At 39.0% G+C, this 22,473-nt stretch overlaps 1 protein-coding gene across 1 annotated transcript; it reads left to right on the top strand.

Annotated features, from left to right (window-relative positions):
• The first annotated feature begins 540 nt into the window (after positions 1 to 540).
• LOC134804983 (isocitrate dehydrogenase [NADP] cytoplasmic-like) lies at positions 541 to 21,123 on the top strand. The gene is made up of 9 exons (XM_063778274.1): positions 541 to 748; positions 1,188 to 1,303; positions 15,360 to 15,504; positions 16,984 to 17,183; positions 17,923 to 18,057; positions 18,132 to 18,235; positions 18,595 to 18,745; positions 18,964 to 19,197; positions 19,818 to 21,123. The coding sequence occupies exons 1-9, from the start codon at positions 679 to 681 to the stop codon at positions 19,968 to 19,970; spliced, it is 1,308 nt and encodes a 435-aa protein (XP_063634344.1). The 5' UTR covers positions 541 to 678; the 3' UTR covers positions 19,971 to 21,123.
• The last annotated feature ends 1,350 nt before the right edge of the window (positions 21,124 to 22,473 follow it).

Below are 22,473 nucleotides of genomic sequence, written 5' to 3'. Positions count from 1 at the left end.
ACATATTTTTTGAAATTGCCGCGTTTTGCAAGTTCATCTTTCATTAGCCAAACTTTAGTTTGACAATGGTAGCTTGTCACTAGAGCGTAGACAGAAAGAATCACACCGTCTTTTTCTTACGATAGTATCATTACACCAAAATGCGTGCGTATTATACTGCCATTGACAAAATGGTTTGCCAGACTATTATGTTTAGATAACTATTGGGTCTACACCACACTCTAAACTCAGCTGTCAGTTTTTGACAGATGTCAAATAGTTACACTATCGATATTAACAGCATTTGCGCATCACTAATAATCAGCAACTCAACTTTAGACTTTAATTTTATCTGGTTCGGTTGTACCAATTAAATAAACGAGCACGCATTGCTTGTTCATTCTACATTTAGTGCCATTTCTAATCGGCGGCGGTAATACTACAGTAAAAAAGTAATAAAATTGTTATACCTACTCCATAATTTAATTTTAAATACAGCGGGTTAATGTCCTAACGCCCAACTCACTGCAAATTTAAAGTTGTTGAAGAGTTATTCACATTGGCCGTCGCAAGGGACAATCCGGTTTATCGTTTTATTTTTTCCAGTTGGGTCGTTCGTCCTGCCCAGACGTGCACGAGTTATTAATTCGTACCGGCTCACGCCACAACTGCCTGCACCCGTTTTAGAGGACGAAAGAAATGGCCAGTAATAACAGCAAACGATTATTTAAATTTGTGTCGGAACACATTACACATTCCTCCAGAAACTGTAAGTGTTAATTATTTAATTTTACAGTATTTTGGGCTTTGGTTAAGAAAAAACCTTAAGAGATTGCATGAGAAGAATTTATATAGTTAATAGTTATGATATGTCCCTTGTGTCATCCACAATTAAATACTAAGCTACCGCCGATTAAGTGAATTTATTATGCCAGATGGCAGAAGTTAAGATTTTAAATAACTTGTTATTATATCCTTTATTTAACTTGGGTCTTAGGTTAGGGTTTTACAATGTGAGTATAAAAGTACAATATAAAAACACTTACATAATATTACAAAAAATATATATAAACACATTATAAAAAACCTAACCTCGTTAGAAAAAAAAATTACATGATATGCAATTCAATATTGCCTGCAATTGCATTAATGTTCCAATAAGCACAACAAAAACACTTACAAAGGTTACCATTTCTTTTTCTTTTAAGATGGAACTGCTAAAAGGGTGGTGGCAGCTAAACCTGTTGTGGAGATGGATGGAGATGAGATGACCAGAATTATTTGGGCTATGATCAAAGAAAAGCTTATATTTCCCTATGTGAAGGTATGTAAATATTCAGTTAAATTAACCTTTACACTCTTAGAACTTTTTTTATCATGTGCATAATAAAAAAAAATACTAATAATTGCCACATGGAATTGTAGATTACTAACATCAGCTTATATTGATTCAGTATTATAATGTTGTGTCAAATAGGTAAATCTAATAAGTAATATTATATATTATTTCAGTGTTTTAACACACTCACAGTAAGGTCAAAGTGGCCTATTAGTGTAGTAAATGAAGCAAGTTGTTGTATGGAGACTCATGCATTAATTTCTCAGTCGATGAAATTTAGCTTGGTTATTGTATAGTATGAGCCGAGACTAACATTATAAATATCCAAAAAAAAAACACTCCTAAGTTAGGTAAAAACACAAATCTGATTATATATTGAACCGAGTAATTCCTCAGTCCAAAATTATTTTACAAAATAAGTTATTTGTATCAGTATGTGATACTAGAAAAAAATCTAAAAGTTTTGTCAAACATGAGAATATTTTTTTATGATACTTCCTTTTTTTGATGCTCATTTTCATGGGAAAATTGCTCTGTTATTTTTTTTCTTCTTATATGATCTTAGAATATAATTTGGCGCAGTGGGTAAAAAAATCCAAAAAAAATGCGTATCGAAATTTATGTATTATAGAACTATTAAAAACTGAGAGTGGAAATTTTTTAGATTTTCATTTTGTAGGTATAAAACGGCAATAAAATGGCATTCCAGTGAAAAAATTAGACTGAGCAATTTTCCGATCCAAGACACGCTAAAAAATTTTATTTTATTAATACTGGTATTTCTGCTGGGATATTTTTTTGATATTTCATATATTGTTGCAATACGTTACATGAATATGTCTGGTGAAGAAAGTTTGAACGGAGCATTTTTCCGTAAAAAGATATTAACGATTTAAGACTTTAGGTATTTACTTTAATTCTATTATTATTATTCTTTGGAAATGTATACAATACTTTTTATTTATTGATACTTTATCATACTGTAAAGTTTTTTCTGGCTGAGGAATTACTGCGGGGTCCACTACCTTTATTTACTACATACACTATATGTGTACAAACACAAAAGTTAAAAGTGACACATGAATTGTTAATTAAGAGTTAAGCAACAGCATAGACAAATTAAATCTCTTTGGCAACAGTTACAGTGACAGTGATAGTACCATTTATTCCAATAGCACAGCCGCCATAAAACTTCAATCTTCTCGCCAGTCCTTCGATGTACAAAGAGGAGTTAAACAGGGAGATCCGCTATCGCCGAAGCTTTTCACCAGCACTTTAGAGCACGTGTTCCGAAAACTTGCGCCGCGTTGGGGAGAGAAGGGCTTGATAGTCGGGGAGAGGAGGCTGACCAACCTCCGCTTCGCCGACGATATAGTCTTGTTTTCCTCAACTTCATCCGAGTTACGTCATATGCTAGAAGACCTTAGCAACGCAAGCCTCGAGGTTGGACTGAAGATGAATATGTCAAAGACCAAGGTCATGATTAACAGCACAAAACGTGGGATTGAGATAAACGGAGAACACATCGCATATGTCCAAGAATACCTTTATCTTGGCCTAATAGTCTCTTTCCAGGCGCGACAGGAGAAAGAAGTCCAAAGACGCACCGAAAACGCCTGGAAGAGCTATTGGTCAATGAAACACCTGATGAAGGGAGACCTACCTCTATCACTCAACATGGACATGTGCGAACTTCCAGTTCTCGCCTACGGAGCTCAGACCTGGTCTTTGACGGAAGCTCAGAAGTCCAAACTCGGGGTTTGCCAGAGAGCTATGGAGCGCAGCATATTAGGTGTAAAATTAAGGGATCGAGTCCGAAACACCGCACTGCGCTCTAAGACTCGAATAATGGACGTAGCTCGGAAAGCGGCTAAGTCAAAATGGGACTGGGCTGGTCATGTCTGCCGAATGCCGGACGACTTGTGGGCCAAGTTAACCACAGAGTGGGAGCCCCACGAGTCTAACCGGGGAGCCGGCAGGCCTCGTCGGCGATGGCGGGATAACTTGGACTCCTTCTTGAGAGGCTGGCCAGATATTGCACTAAATAGAGACGAGTGGAGGAAGAGGGGGGAAGCCTTTGCCCAGCAGTGGGACGCAGTGGGCTCTGAATAATAATAAGCCCGCAGGGCAGCTTGTGGCGAGCTGTTGGGGAGTAACGACCTAACGACCCCACGGACCCGAGTGCTCCCGAGAGTCGGTCAGGGCCTCCGTCTCCGGCGTGTCTTCGTCGGTCGGAGTGGACCCCAAGGGGACCCGCAGGACTCTCAGCTCTGGCTTGCCTTCATTGGCCGTCCAGAGAGGAGTCGCTAGAGCTATATGCTCCAGGGGTGGAAGTGTTAAAGGGCATAAGGCCGCAAGTAACTTCGGAGAAAGCGCAGCACCACCTCTCGACACCCCTGAGCCGCTCACGCCGGTGTTGCGCCTGGCCGTCTTTACGATGGCGCATCAGGTGCCCATCTAACGAGTGGCGAGTCATCGCCTGCCTCGATAACTTGTGTAAGCAATGTTATGGTAGGTGTCCGGACTTCTTTACAATAGCCCAGTCTTTTTTCCACCCAAACTTAAACCATAGACCTCTGTCCATATTCTTTACAATAGCTTCCAATGCCTGTCGAAACCGGTTCACGGGTATCTATTGATGTACCCGTGAATGGGTTCCAGCAGGCGTTCTACATGACATCAAATCTCTCCAAACGGCCTCTACATGTTGGATCCATAACCCCACGCACGCCTTATAAATGACCGGGCTCGAAAGACCCGAGAGTTTTAAAACGGAGATACAAATAATAATAATAATGTAATGTATACAATTATATAATTTACTAGCGACCCGCCCCGGCTTCGCATGGGTTAGCAAATTATACACCTAAACCTTCCTCAAGAACCACTCTGTTGATAGGTGAAAACCGCATGAAAATCCATTCACCAGTTTTTGAGTTTATCACGAACAAACATGCAAACACACAAACAGACAGACGCGGCGGGGGACTTTGTTTTATAAGGTGTAGTGATGAGATATTCCATTGACACTATTGCTGCAGTGACTAGGTTAACTCACAATTAACCATACTTGTATGGGTCAAATCAATATCACACATATATGGCATTACATAGATTTTACATTAATTATTCAGTGTAATATCTATGCTTTTAAATATTTTGTATAAGTATGTATGTATTGTGACATATTTCCACAATATTTAAATAACACTAAATAAATGTTACATATCTTCAAATTCAACATTTTTTAAGTAATCTTCTTAAACAGTGTGAATACGCGCCATGTGGCCAAATACTGATATGAAGTTTAGGTACTCTAAACAAACACATGATATTTGGGAAGACAGTAATCTGACTTATAAATTATGGTGGCATTATTTTATCCACTGTATTCTAGCTTCATATACCTATTGTCTATTTATCACGGGCAATAGAAGACAAGCATGTTCAACTGGCTGGTGTCATTTAGCTATCTCTGCATAGCAAGCTTGATGTAAATACGTCTAATGACGCTGAAGTACTTGTGATTGCAAGTTATCTAATGTATGTGCCTTGCTTATCGCATTTTACTGGGGCAATGTTACATTATCTGGCCCAATTAGGTATATGTATTTATACATACATGCCTATTCTCCCTTCTGTTAGTAGGCATACTTCAATAATTACATATACTTAACAAATTTATATGCAACAAATCATATGGTGCCTACAATATGGCCACATGGACACAAAAGGCTTAAAGGGATCTTTACTTTTTTTTTATTAAAAGGGTTAATCTCAAAATAATAACTTTGATATGTGGCCGAATTGCGGGTCCTATACGAAATGAGCATGAATCAAGATCTAAGACAACATAAATTTATATTCTCCTATAGTAACTTAGTAGCTTCCGACCACTGGGTCCTTGGTAGGTTCCGACAGTGTAGTAGGTGGTGGTTGGCAACCGAATTGCGCCACGGCCAAGGTCAGGGTGATCTTGGACTGTCGGAAGCTTAATTGACAGCCGTATAGTGGGCGCTTTAACTAAAGTGTAAGTCCAGTTAAAAACCTTAAATCAATGATTTATGAATAGTAATCGCTAAACAAACAAATAATCGTAAGTATGTAGCCTATGCCTGTGTCACACGCGTCATAAAAACGAATCGAACGACACCTCATTCACTAAAATCGCTTTAATAAATTTTACGATACGGTTGAACAATGAACTCTCTACACAAATATACTCGTACTTACCTTACCTATATACTTACATCCCTACTAATAATATAAAATAAAACTGTCTGTTACCTCATCACCCTATTCACGCTTACACCGCTTAAGCGAATGCGACGATGAAGTTTAAGACCTGGGTAAGGTCATAGGATAGTTTTTATCAGTCATCATCATCATCATTCCCCGCAAACAAAGTCGCGGGCAGAGGCTAGTTTTATACCTACACAGACTGCTAAAATGATAACCGCTCCGTAGGTGGGCAAAAAAATTATCTGTATGCCAAAATTAATCAGGGTTATTCCCACTAGTTACCACCAAGTTCTTACAAGTGGTAACTACTGGGAATTTTTTTCCCACCTTTTACCAACTCGGCTTGGTGGTAACTACTGGGAATTTTTATTCCCAGTAGTTACCACTGGTAAAAGGTGGAATTTTTTTTCCCAATAGTTACCACCAAAATATTGTTAGAATTCAATACTAATAAAAACAGTATAAATAGTATAGTATAAATGTAGCGTGCTGTAATAAATAATTATGTATGTGTCAGTTACTGATTCAGTAAACTGGTTTAAAAGTGATCAAAAATATTAAAACAGTTTTACCGGTATAAGTGTAAAAACTAAAATAGAAGAGTCTCATTCTAGTTAAGTAGAAATTCACTTTATATCCGGATTTAATTTATCTTATTAACTGTAAATTGAATTACATATTTATACAAACGAACAAACAAATTAGTCAAAAACCGACAGAACTGATTTCGTTTTATTATTTACAGCTACTTCATTTCGTTCTATTATAACACGATGCAGAGCTGGAATATGTGTGTATTCATAATTTGTAGTGAGGCTAAATAAGTACAGGGCATGCTTGTTATTAAAACCGCTTAGGGCGCGCTTCGGATGGGCTGACTGCTCGGACTAACCAACATAGGCTTGCATTCCAATTACGTTCGGGTAGTACATCGCTCGGTCATGTTACGCTGGTTGGCTCGATTGCTTAAACACCCACGCTAGCGGGATGGTAATAACACTCTACCAGAGGGGCATCAGGTACTATTCGTACACTTCGTATTAAGCTTTTTTTTTGTATTTAACTTTTATTCTTTTGGAAAATATGTTTATTGGAAGAACGTGTGAGTAATAAAAACAACCTTAACTTGAGGCGTCAGGCTAAAAGCAAAAATCTGAAAAAGAGTGAAATAATAATTATGTACTTTATGTGATTCTGTTGGCGATGGCGTGCTAATGCGAACGTCTATAAAACCAGGTAGAGTTGGTCTTGCAATTAAATTTGGTATAGAATATAGATGTTTTTAAGTTTTCTTAATATTTATCACGGTAAAGTAAGAAACAATGTAGGACCTTAATACCTTATGCATATTTGATAGGTTACAACTTTGATTGCTTTATTTTATTACAATATAAGTATGAATAATTGCAAAACAATCGTTTAGTTCCTAAATATCCTTTGTGTTGTTTTTATTAAATGCCACGAGTGCAAAAACGGCCTTTTTGTGGCAAAACCGAGTGTGGCGCACACCGCGCACCCTTTTGTTCTTAACCGCCGTGTCGCCCGTGTCTGACCCTTGCGAAATATTCTTTGTTCGGCATAACTGCCAGCCCCAATGGCCAATAAGAATGGTATTGGTTGACATAATTTGATAATTATATTTACCTATCGGGTGGCACCTGTGAGCTAGACCGAAAGCTCACGGATCATGGTAGTTTTTGTCATTGTCTTATGCCAACATTAGGATTAACCAAGATGCGATGAGAGTTGTGGTGCAGATAGGGAACATTAATTAAATAGCTTGGATATTATTTTTACATATTTGCCACCACTAGTTCTTCCAATAAACATATTTTCCAAAAGAATAAAAGTTAAATACAAAAAAAGAAGTGTATGAATAGTACCTGATGCCCCTCTGGTACCCGAGCGTAATTGGAATGCGAGCCTATGCTGGTTAGTCCGAGCAGTCAGCCCATCCGAAGCGCGCCCTAAGCGGTTTTAATAACAACCATGCCCTGTACTTATTTAGCCAGACTACACATTATGAAATTTAGGGATGTTGCGGATATTCGCATCCGCATCCGCATCCGCGGAACATCCGCATCTGCATCCGCATCCGCATGAAATCGATGCGGAGCATCCGCATAATGCGAATGTCGACTAAGTCGGTAACAGGAACGTAAGTGCTAGGTAATTTCGTCATTATATATAACGAAATCGTCTAGATCCCGAAAAGTCGGCCAAGTTACTGTTTATTAAATAAAACGCACCTATATTCTTGCTCAAATACTAAACGCTTCGTTTTTTTTAAATAAAAATTGCTAAAAATGTAATATTTGACGTTTTTTAAGTACCAAATCTTGACATCCGCATCCGCGGATGTGAGACTTTAAATATCCGCAACCTCATCCGCGGATGTAAAAAAATCTGCATCCGCAACATCCCTATAATATCAATACCTACACATTGCAGCTCTGCGTCGTGTTATAATAGAACGAAATGAAGTAGCTGTAAATAATAAAACGAAATCAGTTCTGTCGGTTTTTCACTGATTTGTTTGTTCGTTTGTATAAATATGTAATTCAATTTACAGTTAATAAGATAAATTTAATACGGATAATAAGTTAATTTCCACTTAACTAGAATGAGGCTCTCCTATTTTAGTTTTTACACTTATACCGGTAAAACTGTTTTAATATTTTTGATCACTTTTAAAGCAGTTTAATGAATCACTAACTGGCACATAATTATTTATTACAGCACGCTACATTTATACTATACTATTTATACTATTTTTATTAGTATTAAAATCTAACAATATTTTGGTGGTAAATAACTACTGGGAAAAAAAAAATCCCACCTTTTACCAGTGGTAACTACTGGGAAAAAAAATCCCACCTTTTACCAGTGGTAACTACTTTAATTGGTAATTTTTATTCCCAGTAGTTACCACCAAGCCGAGTTGGTGGTAACTAGTGGGATTTTTATTCCCAGTAGTTACCAGTGGTAAAAGGTGGGAAAAAAATTCCCAGTAGTTACCACTGGTAAGAACTTGGTGGTAACTAGTGGGAATAACCCATTAATCATAATCTGGTCTGATCAGCCGTATCTTTTATCTTTATTTTAAAGTATGTTCAATTTGATTAAATAACCTTTAAAGTAACCTCTGATTCCCAGTCAGATTATCTGCAACAAAGTGGCCTAAGAATAGGTACTTATCAGTATTATTAAATATTACGTTTTCCATTTCAGGTCGCAAACAGTAAATTAATGTATCTACCTATACGAAATAAATACCTACACATTACGTGCCGCTAAACAAAATACCTACTTTACAACAACTTATTTAAGGAATGTTGATAATATTAATTATCTACCTGCATCTGACCCTTAAATTCCTCTCTGTTGAGGATTATTTCATTAGAATTGCCTGTTAAACAAATATATGTAGAAACCTGCCTTACCTAAACCAGTATTAAGGGTCATAAATTATTGCGATAACGTTACTTTTTACATAGAGTTGATTTTTTTCAACCTGCACTGCACTACTATTATGTAGGTATATCTCTGGGTAGCTATCTGTTGTACATTCTACCGAAACATGATTAAGTAAGTATATAAAATACGCCAATTATCTACATATACTTAGTCACGCGCTATTACTAAAAGTAGCAGTGGTATCTGAAAAGAATAGCACTTATAGTTTTCATAACTGTTGTCACGCAATGCATTAATGCACTCTAACAATCGACAATCTGACCCGAACTTTCAGATAAGTACCACTACTTTTGGTGGCAAATGTGAACTGGATAAAATTTTAATTTTGTGATTCTCGTGGGATTTTAGGCGTTTTTCTAGTATACTTATAATTGTAAATTCAAAAGTAACTGTTTTTTCTGTCCTATCTGTTACCATTTCACGGCTACTGAACCTGGCATCTAATAAAAAGCAAATCGTCGTTGAGAATGTCAAATCCGTTATGTGCTCGATTTTTGATTGACAAATAGTTACCTAGCTACAAACTTTTAATTGACCGAAGCGTAGCGAAGGTCTACGTTTCGACTCGGGCATTTTGCTTTTGTACGTCCGGATGTTCTCCTCTACAGGTCACAATTCTCAGCCGATTCTCGTGAAATTTTGTGACCAGATTCTATGAACAAATAAAAAAATTTGTCGATCCGGTTATTGGAAATTTTTAAAAATGGTGGAATCGTGATACCTCGCGCCTAAACAAATAGTCGTATCGATATCATCAGAGTTTTTTCTTTTTGAGACATGTTTACAGAGTAAATAGCGAAAAATGCAGAAAAAAATTGTCGCTTGTTTAGGCGGTATTTTTTAGATATTTAGTTTTCACTCGAGAATAAGTAGCCGAATTTCGTTAGCTTAGCTAAGAACTATTATAGCTCATTTTGCAAACAATCGCTTTTTTGGTTTGCACACAGAAGGTCGGGGTTCGATCCCCAGTAATTATATGCCGGGATATAACTTTTTGTGCCTATTTTTTTACATTTAAATTTCCATTTGTTTTTTTTTATTTTACTATATGTTTATTTTACTATACTACGGCAACGCAAAAGGATATGATTTTGACCGGTATGTATGTGGATGTGGGTATGTATGTATGTTCATTTGTTCCCTCATAACTTCTAAAGTACACATTATAATTTGACAAACGATGGTTCATTCGAGCCGTCTAAATCGTCCGCTGGCTATATGACGTCACAAAAAAATTAACAGGGCCCCTTTAGATGTCATAAAGTCACGAACTAAAAAAATCAAATTAGTAATGATGACTTGTTGTATATCATTTGAAAGGGATCAATTAGCACATTTGCACATTAGCATATTGTTAACTTTTGCACCCGGCTCTGCTTGCATGCACCCGATAAAACATTAATTTATCGGGTAGGTAATTCGAACTATGAATCTACAAGCGCTCTGGATTCTATCCGCGTGTTACCCGACTACGGCGATACAAGAAGGTTTTTGCAAAAGAAATTCGTTTGGCCGCTATACAGGGTGTTTTTAATAATTATTTATTACTCGTAAAATATTGTACTCGTAGCCCGACGAACGTGGCGCGTTGCATGCGGCCCAAAGCCGGGCGCATTCGGCGCCCTCATACTAAAAGAGTCGGGCATAGCCCGACGTACGAGGCGCGCTGTACGCGTTCCAAAGCCGGGCGCCTTCGGCGCCCTCATACTAAAAGAGTCGCGCGTAGCCCGACGTACGTGGCGCGCCGTACGCGTTCCAAAGCAGGACGCCGAACCCTCATACTAAAAGATGGCGTACTGTACGCGTTCCAAAGCCGGGCGCCTTTGGCGCCCTCATACTAAAAGCACGTACGAGGCGCGCTGTACGGGTTCCAAAGCCGGGCGCCTTCGGCGCCCTCATACTAAAAGAGTCGGGCTTAGCCCGACGTACGAGGCGCGCTGTACGCGTTCCAAAGCCGGGCGCCCTCATACTAAGAGAGTCGGGCGTAGCCCGACGTACAAGGCGCACTGTACGCGTTCCAAGGCCGAGCGCCCTCATACTAAAAGAGTCGGGCGTAGCTCGACGTACGAGGCGCACTGTACGCGTTCCAAAGCCGGGCGCCCTCATACTAAAAGAGTCGGGCGTAGCCCGACGTACGAGGCGCGCTGTACGGTACTAAAAAAGTCGGGCGTATGGCGCGCCGTACTTGTTCCAAAGCCGGGCGCCGAAGGCGCCTCCATGTCAAAGGAGTCGGGCGTAGCCCGATACATGCGGCGCTCTGCGTGCGTTTCTTTACTGATGGCGCCCTCGCAAAAGTAATACCTATAAAATGACTTCAAATAGTAACGAAACACGACCCCAAAATTAATTAAATAAAAAAAAAGTTCAAAAACTAAAACCCGACTACTGCAAATCGCGCTCTAAATGTTATGAAACAAGATAGAATTTTCGAACAAGCGAGCGAAGCGAACGAAGTTCTTACATTCGACTTGGGACACGCGGGGCTGGCTAGGGGCACGTCCCGGCATTTCGATGTTTTTAAGCTGAACTATCAGAGGATAGTTTGATACTCAAGAACTTAAGTAAATTTGTTCTAATTTAAATTAAATTGGGTAAACGTGTAGTTGAGGGCATTATATTTTAGTCATTAAATTATGAGCAGGTTCGATCAAGGGGTTATTGAGCTTAGAAGGCTAAAAAGCTATTTGTGAGGGGTCTTGCTATTCTGGTCATCTTTTTGCAAGAAAGTATGGTCGAGTTTGGTATCAAATGAAAGTGCTCGGCTTGCACTTTTATAATATCGTTTTTAAAATTTACCATTTTGAAATAATTAGCAAGATAAAAATAAACGGCTGCTATTTAACTGATCACCAGATTTAGTAAAATTTAATACCAAAAAAATCTATTTTACCACCCTAAAATCATGAATGATCACCAAATTTATAACACCATTTTAATGTGAAATGATTACCAATTTTATTACATTTTACTATCCTTTTAACGGAAATGACACCAAACTAATCATTATTAACCCAAAAATAGTCAATGATTACCAAATTTCAAACCCCATTTTAATGTGAAATGATAACCAAATTTTTACATCTTGCTATCCTATTAAAGAAATTGACACCAAAATAATCATTGTAAACCCAAAAATAGTAAATGACCACCAAAATTAGAACTCCATTTTAATGTAAAATGATAACCAAATTTTTAAATCTTGCTATCCTACTAAAGCAAATTACTCCAAAATAATCATTGTAAACGCAAAAATAGTAAATGATCACATAAATTGTAACCACATTTTAATTAAAAATGTGCAAATATTTAATATATCGTTATCCTATTAAATTAATTAATCCACTTCGTCACCTTTTTCTAGTAGCATTTTATTTCTGTAACAGTCGCAGTTCTAACCTAACCTAACCCACTTTTCTAGTAGCATTTTGTTTCTGTAAGGGTCACAGTTCAAACCTAACCTAACCCACTTTTCTAGTAGCATTTCTTTTCTGCAAGGGTCGCAGTTCAAACCTAACCTAACCCACTTTTCTAGTAGCATTTCGTTTCTGTATGGGTCGCAGTTCAAACCTAACCTAAACCACTTTTCTAGTAGCATTTCTTTTCTGTAAGGGTCGCTGTTCAAACCTAACCCAACCCACTTCTCTAGTAGCGTTTCGTATCTGTATGGGTAGCAGTTGAAACTTAACCTAACCTACTTTTGTAGTAGCATTTCGTTTCTGTAAGGGTCGCAGTGCTAACCTAACCTAACCCACTTAAGTGATAGCAGTTTAACTTACTTTTCTAGTAGCATAACGAAATGCTACTAGAAAAGTAGATTAGGTTAGGTAGGTATGCGGTGCGGGCTACGGGGGGTTGAGCGGGAGGGGCTAGTAATTTTGGCATCAGTTTACTTTATTTGGTAATATGTATACATTTTTTGGTAATCATAGTGGTTTATTTAGGTGAAAATATCGCATTAATTTGGTCTTCAAGATTTGGTGATCATTAATGATTTTTGGTGATCATTCAATATATTTGGTATTTGAATACAATTTGAAGTGCAGTCGTAATTAAAATGGTGGTACTTTTGTATTTTTAGGCCTTATTTTTTTGGTGTTCAGTAATATTTTTTGGTAAGCATGATTTTTTTTTTTAGGGTACCAAAGTATTTTTTGGTGGTCATTATATTTGTAGCCAAAATAAACATAATATAGGTATTTGATATTTGACAGGAAATATCTCGGCTTACCACAGATACAGTAAGGGTTAAGGGCTCTACAGACCTTGTAATATATCCACGCGATTTTTGATCCATTGCCGCCTGTAGTGGGACATAAAATAGTAGAAATTAAATAAAATGGAACTCTAAAATTATCATAGTCGGTCAAACAAGTTTGTCAGTAGAAAAAGGCGCGATATTCAAATTTTCTATGGGACGATAACCCTTCGCGCCTACATTTTTAGCCGCTTTTTTCTACTGACGTAGATGGCTTGACAGACTATAAGTTGTTGCCATGTGTAAGCATTTTACGTCAAAAATGTGACAGCTACGTAGAAAGTGGCGCCCTCATTTATTAACCGACTTCCAAATCTCAAAAGGAGATTCGATTGTGATTTTTTTTATATTTGCTACCCCATATCCTCGTCATTACTGGACCGATTTTGAAAATTATTTTTTATGATTGTATGTATATGATGATTGGTGATGCCAAACTTACTAGCCCCTCCCGCTCAAACCCCCGTACACCGTAGACCGCACCGCACGCGCCGTTAAGTGGGTTAGGTTAGGTTTGAACTGCGATCCTCGCAGATGGAGCAGCCTAGAAGACTTCATCGAGCCTCTCGCGCGGGTCATGTATGACCGCGCGGACAACTCCAGCCACGACCACCTGCGCGGAATCGCGCCGCACTACACGCGGCCACCGGGCCTACACTGGGCTCGGCATCTCCCCCGAGCCCTCCTACACACCACAGAAGAAAATGACGAAGACACGCACACGCCACACCGGATGTCGCCTACATAGGCACGATGCACACGCCAGCTTCTCTGCGTCCCCGATGCCTGGCCCCGCTCAAACGGTATCACCAGGCTAGGGGTCGCGGGGTTGGATAACGGCCGGTGGCGAAAAAAGCTGGCCCGCAATAGACACACAGCCGTCCACAAAACGACGTGCGATCGACCGCCCCACAAGGTGGGGCGCGACTGGATACAGCCTCCGCAGCCGAAAGGCAGAAGAGGCCGCTCACACCCCTTCAAAAGGGTGTCGAAGGAAACCCACTACTACTCCTCGCAGAACCGAAAAAAAGTGGGTTAGGTTAGGTTAGAACTGCGAGCCTTACAGAAACGAAATATATGCTACTAGAAAAGTGGTTTTGGTTAGGTTCTAACTGCGATCCTTACAGAAACGAAATGCTACCTACTAGAAAAGTGGGTGGTTTTACCTCCTTTTCTACATAGTGCACCATCTATGTACAATAATCTTTCACCGGCCCTCATAGAAGACGGTTTTTTTTTCTTGAAAATTATTTTCTACTATTTTATGTCGAACTATACGAGTAAGTAGGTGCAACAAAGTCAATAGCTCTATATAATTTTTGGCAAACCGCGAGTTCTCAGTTCGGGGCGAACTACTAGTATATTTACAATCATAACTGTTATGACAAAATACGGGCCTAAAAGTAAGTAGTTGCAACCGCTGTGTGGCGCTGTCGTCGTGCACGCACGGTCCCAATAAGATAATATACGCTCGCAAGGTCTACAGCTCACAGAGCCACTAGTTTGATTAAAATCGCGCACATACAGGATTTGGCATTCTCAACGACGAAATGTAGGCACTTATAAATTATTATACGTAAAGAAAGGCATAGAAGATATTACTTATACATATAAACTTGGGTCCCGTTTCATGACTTATTCTAATACTAGTGGAAATCTGTTTAGCCAAGGAAGTTAAAAAGATTCACCACTTAAAATAACTACCCGCTTCCATTTTATAAAACGGATATCTGCTATTCGGCAATTGTAATATAACTATTAGCGCTACAAGAGCAAAGCGACACATTACTCCCAGTACAGCCCCCTACTATACTCTGTATCTTTAGGTATTTATTTAAATAAAAGGAATTAAAATCCACCCTCAAATGGCTCCTTAAGCCAGTTGAGGGTAGATGAAAACATTACACAATAAAATAGGTAATGTAGGTTAAAGTCAGGTCGTTCAGTGACTGATCCAGGCGGTTTTTTAATTGAAAATTTACAAATTGTTTGTTTACTTTTATTTAAATACGTAAAGATACAGACTGAATCCGTGGCATAGTACGATCTCCAAATGTTGTTTGTCAGCTGGACTGCCTGTACTACGACCTGGGGCTGCCGCACCGCGACGCCACCGACGACCAGGTGACCATCGACGCCGCGCACGCCATCCTCAAGCACAACGTCGGGATCAAGTGCGCCACCATCACGCCTGATGAACAGAGAGTTGAAGGTAGGCACTGCCACATATTATAGGTATAAACAAGGATTACGAGTATGTGATCGACAGATCATTTCAATACATTTGGTTTTCTAAATAAGTACATATAATAAATAAAATGTACGTGTACATGCATTTGCATACATAAATGTGCTAGCCGTGCTGTAGCACGGCTAGCACATTTTAGAGCAGCCCGCGCGGGACGGATAGATCAGCGCGACATGATAACGGCGCGAAATATGTGCTAGCCGTGTAGGTCTGAATTAGATCGCGATACGAACTAGACTGAAAGTAGGTATAGGTACCTATCTAGTGAAAACAGCTTATCATGTAAAGGTGCAGCTCTAAAAAATTACTTCAACTAAAATACTAAGTAGGTATAGTTCGTAGCTTTGTAACAGAGCCCGGCGGCTAATCCTATTGTCTATTGTTAAGTAAAACCGCACGTGCTTCTTACCTGCAAAAAAGGGTCATACTTATTCTATTTGGCACCTGAGCGCGGGCTAGTCCAACGCTCAAAAAAACAGTGTAGGTGCGCTCTCCGATAACGCGCCTTTGTTACGCATATCGATGACACATTTTAGACTGGTTCTGTAGTGTTCGATTCGCCGGCACTCAGTAACCGAAGTACGCAGGTTTTTATGCAGGTGGTTGTGGCACGTGGCACGAGCGGTTTTACTTAACCTACGAACTATACTTAACTTAAACTTCTCTCTAAATTCAATTATTTATCCCTGACCCAAAACTCATAATCTTATAATTTCCATGTAACACAAGGCCGAATAAAATAAATAAACATCCCTAACAAATCCATGTATACTGCATGATGTGTACAGCTTGTTATATCTCTAGTCGAGAAGCAGCCTAGAGTTAGACCAAGCTAAGTTGGCAGCGATTTTGATAGCCCAGACTGTGCAAGTGTTATTTAAACGTCATAATTTCATAGAAGTTTTACGTTGAAAGTAACACTAGCACAGTCTGGGTCACACTGGGCTATCAAAATCGCTGCCAATTTAGCTTGGTCTAACTCTACAAATTACATGTTTGTTGATGAAAAAAATACTTGTGTACCTACAGCAGGATCCTTCTCTAACGAACCCAATGTCAGGTCAACATATTTGCTGTGTGCAATGTATTGTGGAGAATTACAAGCGATGAAACACAAACGTAGCAAAATTACAAACATCCGTAGGCCCTCAGACAGTCTTGTTTGTAATCTTTGATAAAACAAAGCTAAGAGCGTGAGTCCAAACTTACATACTATTTGACATCAATGTCACAATAGCAGGATGACATGTGCCAGAAGGGCATTTGATAGCCAGACAGGGCCGATACAGACGGACTGCAATTTGAATGGAAGGGAACTGCACGCCAACTGCAACGTAGGCGTCAAAGAGTATAGTTATAGTTAGTATATTAGTCGTTGTGCAGTTCCCATACAAGTTGCAGTCAGGTTGCAGACCGTCTGTACCGACTCTTATAATATCGCAGAGTTCAAGCTTAAGAAGATGTGGCTGAGCCCAAACGGCACCATCCGCAACATCCTGGGCGGCACGGTGTTCCGCGAGCCCATCCTGTGCGCCAGCATCCCGCGCCTGGTGCCCGGCTGGACCAAGCCCATCGTCATCGGCCGCCACGCGCACGGCGACCAGTACAAGGCCCAGGACTTTGTTGTGCCCAAACCTGGAAAGGTAGGTAGTAGTACCTACTTAATAGCTTTGTACCATTTCTTGCTACACAATAATCAATTTAGATTTTTACAAGAAAGAAACAAAACATTTTAACTAGGTAGATACCTTTCATTTTAAATACATAGGCACGATAAAGAATATTTTAAATGGTAGAAAGTTAAATCGTAATTTACTATAGTAGATTGTGTCACAAGGCCACAAGGGAGCAAAATGACATATTTACGGGTTATTCCAGTGGGAATAACCCGTAAATATGTATGTAATTTTGCTCCCTTGTGAAAAATTCCCAGTAGTTACCACTGGTAACAATTTTCCAACCACTGGGAATTTTTTCCCACCTTTTACCAGTGATAACTACTGGGAAAAATAATTCCCAGTAGTTACCACCAACTCGGTTTGGTGGTAACTACAGGGAATAACCCATATTTACGGCGAGGGATTCAAGTGTTAATGTAATGTAATGTATGCAGAAAAGAAATAAAATCGTGGCCTAGAACAGAATATTATTACTTTGATCCTCCAGTAGGATCCCCTGCTAGTAAGCAGGGCCGAAAAGTGCCACTTTGATTTTCACTAAAGGGTGTAGAACCAGTTAATAAGATATATTTTAGCTCATATTCGCACTTTGTCTTGTTATCAATGCAACTTTGTTATACATATGTACATGTTCGACTAACCTGTTTGTTATGGATTTTTGTGGTCCGAAATAAATGATTATTATTTTATTTTTATTTTATAGGTGGAAATGGTGTACACTATGGCCGACGGCACGGTAGACAAGCGCCTGCTGTTCGACTTCAAGGTGCCCGGGGTCGCGCTCGGCATGTACAACACCGACGAATCCATTCGCGCATTCGCACATTCCAGCTTTCAGGTGAACTAGCGGTGTCATTCACACTAAAAACTATTATTCTAGTGGTATTATTTTTACAAGCCTTGTTTGTTTAGGTGGCACTACAAAAGAAATGGCCGCTGTACTTGTCTACTAAGAACACAATTCTCAAGCGATATGACGGTCGTTTTAAGGACATTTTCGAAGAGGTCTACCAGAGGTATTTATGTTTCTGTTCGGCTATAAATATATAAGCTATAATATAAACATTGAGCCTACATCCCCTTTTAATACAAACAATACAATTTACATTGTATTTAGTTTTTTATTTGTATTAATATTGGGGGATCATTAATATTCCTCTACAGCAAAACCAAACCTGTGTTTTTTGTTCCCGAAAGTTAAGGATAAATAGAGCCCAATTTCGGGATACGACTTATAACATCCAATACACAAAATACATAGGTTTAATCCTGTACGCAAATTATTTCACCAACTTAATTTTAGGAAACAAAAAACACATGTTAGAACCTAAATGAGAATGTATGAGTCTGCATTAAATCGGTGTTTAATTGTTAGCGACTATAAGAAGCAGTTCGAAGACGCCAAGATCTGGTACGAGCACCGCCTGATCGACGACATGGTGGCGCAGGTCGTCAAGAGCAGCGGCGGCTTCGTGTGGGCCTGCAAGAACTACGACGGCGACGTGCAGTCCGACATCGTCGCACAGGTCTCACTACTACCTATCTCGACTACCCTACCTACCCATCTTACTCTACCTGCTCATCTTAGTCCGGGCCACGAAACAGACCGGACACTTTATTAAAGTAACTAGTTTCAGTTCCGTTGTAAATATGTTCGAAACGATAACTATTACATACTTACCTACTGTGCACTTGAAATGTTGATAGATATTGACTAACTCTGCTAATTTGATGTTTACCCCAGGGCTACGGATCCCTGGGCATGATGACATCAGTGTTGATGTGCCCCGACGGCAAGACCGTGGAGTCGGAGGCGGCGCACGGCACGGTGACGCGCCACTACCGCATGCACCAACAGGGCAAGCCCACCTCCACCAACCCCGTGGCGTCCATCTACGCGTGGACCCGAGGGCTTATCCACCGCGCCAAGCTGGACAACACGCCCGATTTGGCCAAATTCGCGCTCTCTCTGGAAGAGGTAATCCTTCAGCAGCCTACAGGTTTCTTTGCTGGAGTATACAGTATACACCTCACGAATGGATGAAAATGGCCTTTACAGTACATATGGCCCTATTTTCCCGCACTAGTGCATAAAATCGCTCTTTTCGTGTGTATGTCAAAAGTTTAAAGGGCCATATGTACTGTAAAACGTTGTACGTAACACGTGCGTATAGGTAATTCGAATTTCCTCTTTTCCGCACTTGTATCGTAAATAACTATTTGTGCACACGGCCGAATTCGTCATTCATTCGTTCATTTATTTATTAAACATACATAATATATGCATTACAGATTATAATGTATATACAAATCGCTTAAGTACATACATACTAGTTCTCGTCAGATACAAAAAAAAACAATAAAGTGATACCATAATAAACATTCAAATACTATTCTAATACATCGCGCCGAATTGACAACTCGCGGTTCGCCAAAAACTATATTACTGCCGACTGTATTACTGCCGCAAATGTCAAACATCCGGGCAGCGACATGGCTTTTCACATTTGAGGCAGTAGCATGCATGCAGTTTGGGTTAAGGCACCTATGTATTTTAGTACGAATAAGTAATTATTCAAAATATATTTAAATCAACAGGCTTGCGTGGAGTGCATCAACAGCGGCAAGATGACTAAGGACCTGGTGATTTGTATCCACGGCATGGATAACACCAAGGAGGGCATGTTCTTGCACACTGAAGACTTCCTGCTAGCTATCGCCGACCAGCTGGAGCGCAAGCTTTCTAAGTAAACGACCACCTCGTCCCAGCCATTGTCGGTAGCAGCAGGCTCGAGGAAATTTACAATCATTATCTATTTCAAGCGCCAGAAATAGGCTTACTACGCCTTTTTGTTTTTGTACATGTTTGTTAAGAAGTTAAGAAGACTTTTTGCGAAGCCAAAGCGTACGCTCAAGTGAAATGACTAGCAATTTACTTAGAAATGAGACTGATTGTATTTCCAGGGGTTTTTAATGATCCAGTTTATATATGTTTAGTTACTAGGTACTTATTTTTTAGAAAGTGCTAATTTTTTTTTCTAAACGCATTGCTACTTTTGATAACAATGAGATTTATACCAAGTCATGTTTTTATTAGGTTTATTCGATATTTTCGAAATTAATTATAGCCAGTGATTTAATGTAGCTGCATAGCAGTAAATATTAGTAAGCATGTCCAACGTTGTTAAGTATGTTACTTGTACATTAAAATGTGAATGTTTGATCTTTAGCTCAAAATGTAGTTAACGTCTACCTTACGGAATAATTGTTAAGGCCCAAAAAGGAAAGTGTGCCACAAAGTAGCCACAGACGCTAGACAAAAAATTGGGTGGAAATAAAATCATTTAAGATCAAAAGTAGCTAGGTCAGTATCAAAAACATTCGTTTTAATTTTCAATGATAAACCCGCAAAGTGCCTTATTAGTTTAAAATAATAAATATTATGTTTACTTACTTTTACAAGTCTTTGCATGTGCCAACTTAAGGATGACTCACGTTAGACCGGGCCGGAGCTTCCGGCGCATCGTTTTCTATAGAAAGCCTCACGTGATCACCTGTCATGTCATTGAAAATAAAGCCCCGGAAGCTGCGGCCCGGATACGGCCCGGTCTAACGTGAGTCATCCTTTATGTATTAGATATGAACCATATATAAAGTAGCATCAGCGCCTATATCTGAGTGACCTAACAAGTCATCTAACTAATATTATAGACGCAACGCACGCAAACGGCGAAAGATATGTGTGCTCTGAGGGAGCGCATTTTAAAAATGGTTTATTTCTACGCTAATGAGTTTTTATACTTACAAGGATAATTTAAGCACACGACTTAAAATAATTTTATTACTCATTCTTGTTGTATCTCCAATCATGAATTAATAAAATATACATATATTTCTATTACTACCCACTTGTTTCTTAAAGTAAGTACCTACCCTAACCTTGTTTAATTATATTTTGTATTAACTAAATATAAAACACAATACCTAATTCAATAATGCAAGTAAATTTTAACCTAGGTACAGAAGTACAACCTAGAAAATAATCCGGAAGAAAATACAATTTTGGTGCCAGAATGTGGACAGTGAAAGTCAGAGCAAAGTAAGTATTAGTATAGGTAGTGACCGGCTCGGAACCGGTTTTTACTTCATACAAAAAATACCGGTATTATTACGTCCTTTTTCGTTCTTTGGTTTATTATTTAATTTTTAATGGGACAATCTAACAATAGGAAGCTGTTAACTAAATACATGATTCAGTCCTACGTAAAGAGCATAAAATAATTTAAAATATTGGACTATTTCGGGTTTTAAAAAAAAACCGGTTCCGAGCCCTGGTAGTGACAAATCCGGCCCGCCCTAACAGCAGCAACCAGATACACCCCCCACCCCCCCAAATTTTATTCACCTATAAACTAGTATTTTATACAATCGTGATATAATGAGAGCTTTTCAGTCGAGTACCGTGTTTAGGCAACGAAGCTTGCTGAGTTGAAGCTTCGTTGCCTAATTAAGTTACGAGAACAAACTGGTTACAGTTTGGCGATATTGTAAATTTTGTTACGAGCATGTACCTTTTGTGTAAATAAATAAATAAAATAAAAAAAAGATTGAAAAGCTTGATTAATCATAATCACTATTGTATACAATACTTTTTCTACGAGTCAACAAAAATAATAGTAGGGTATCCCACATAAGGTCGACCTTCACCTTCACCTGTCGACGGATGAAACTATGAAAATATGAAAGAAAATATGTTCCAGAACATAAATAAAAAGGGTTGCCTAAAGAAATATGGTCAAGACTATTTTTAATAAATATTTGAAAAAAAAAATTATTTCGGCAAATTTCACCGATTTGTCGGACGAACGAAATAAGTTTCAATGGAAAGTATGCAACTTGTACAACATAAATCAACTAGGTTGCCTATCTTTTTCCTGTCACTATTATGTGGTTGCCGGGTTTAAAGAGGTGATTTTATATCGATAATTGCACTCATCTGTCTGACGCTTGAATTATACATCAAAATGATGGTAATTTTATTGCAAATACAATGGCATAGGGTTGCCTGCGAAAATCCGGTCACAAATAAAGGTTGCCAGCAGTGTTGGCCGAAAGTTAATGCGAATTGAAAATGTTGGCCATTAACCATTATAAATTGAACCTTAAACCGTAACGGACGATCACAGTTTACGATTCAATTTATAATGGTTAATGGCCAGCATTTTTTGCATTAACTTTCGGCCAACACTGGTTG

Source organism: Cydia splendana, chromosome Z (genome assembly GCF_910591565.1).
Source record: "Cydia splendana chromosome Z, ilCydSple1.2, whole genome shotgun sequence".
NCBI classification, from domain to species: domain Eukaryota; kingdom Metazoa; phylum Arthropoda; class Insecta; order Lepidoptera; family Tortricidae; genus Cydia; species Cydia splendana.
The sequence above is the reverse complement of the archived record's forward strand: the minus strand, read 5'-3'. Positions and strand labels throughout refer to the sequence as shown.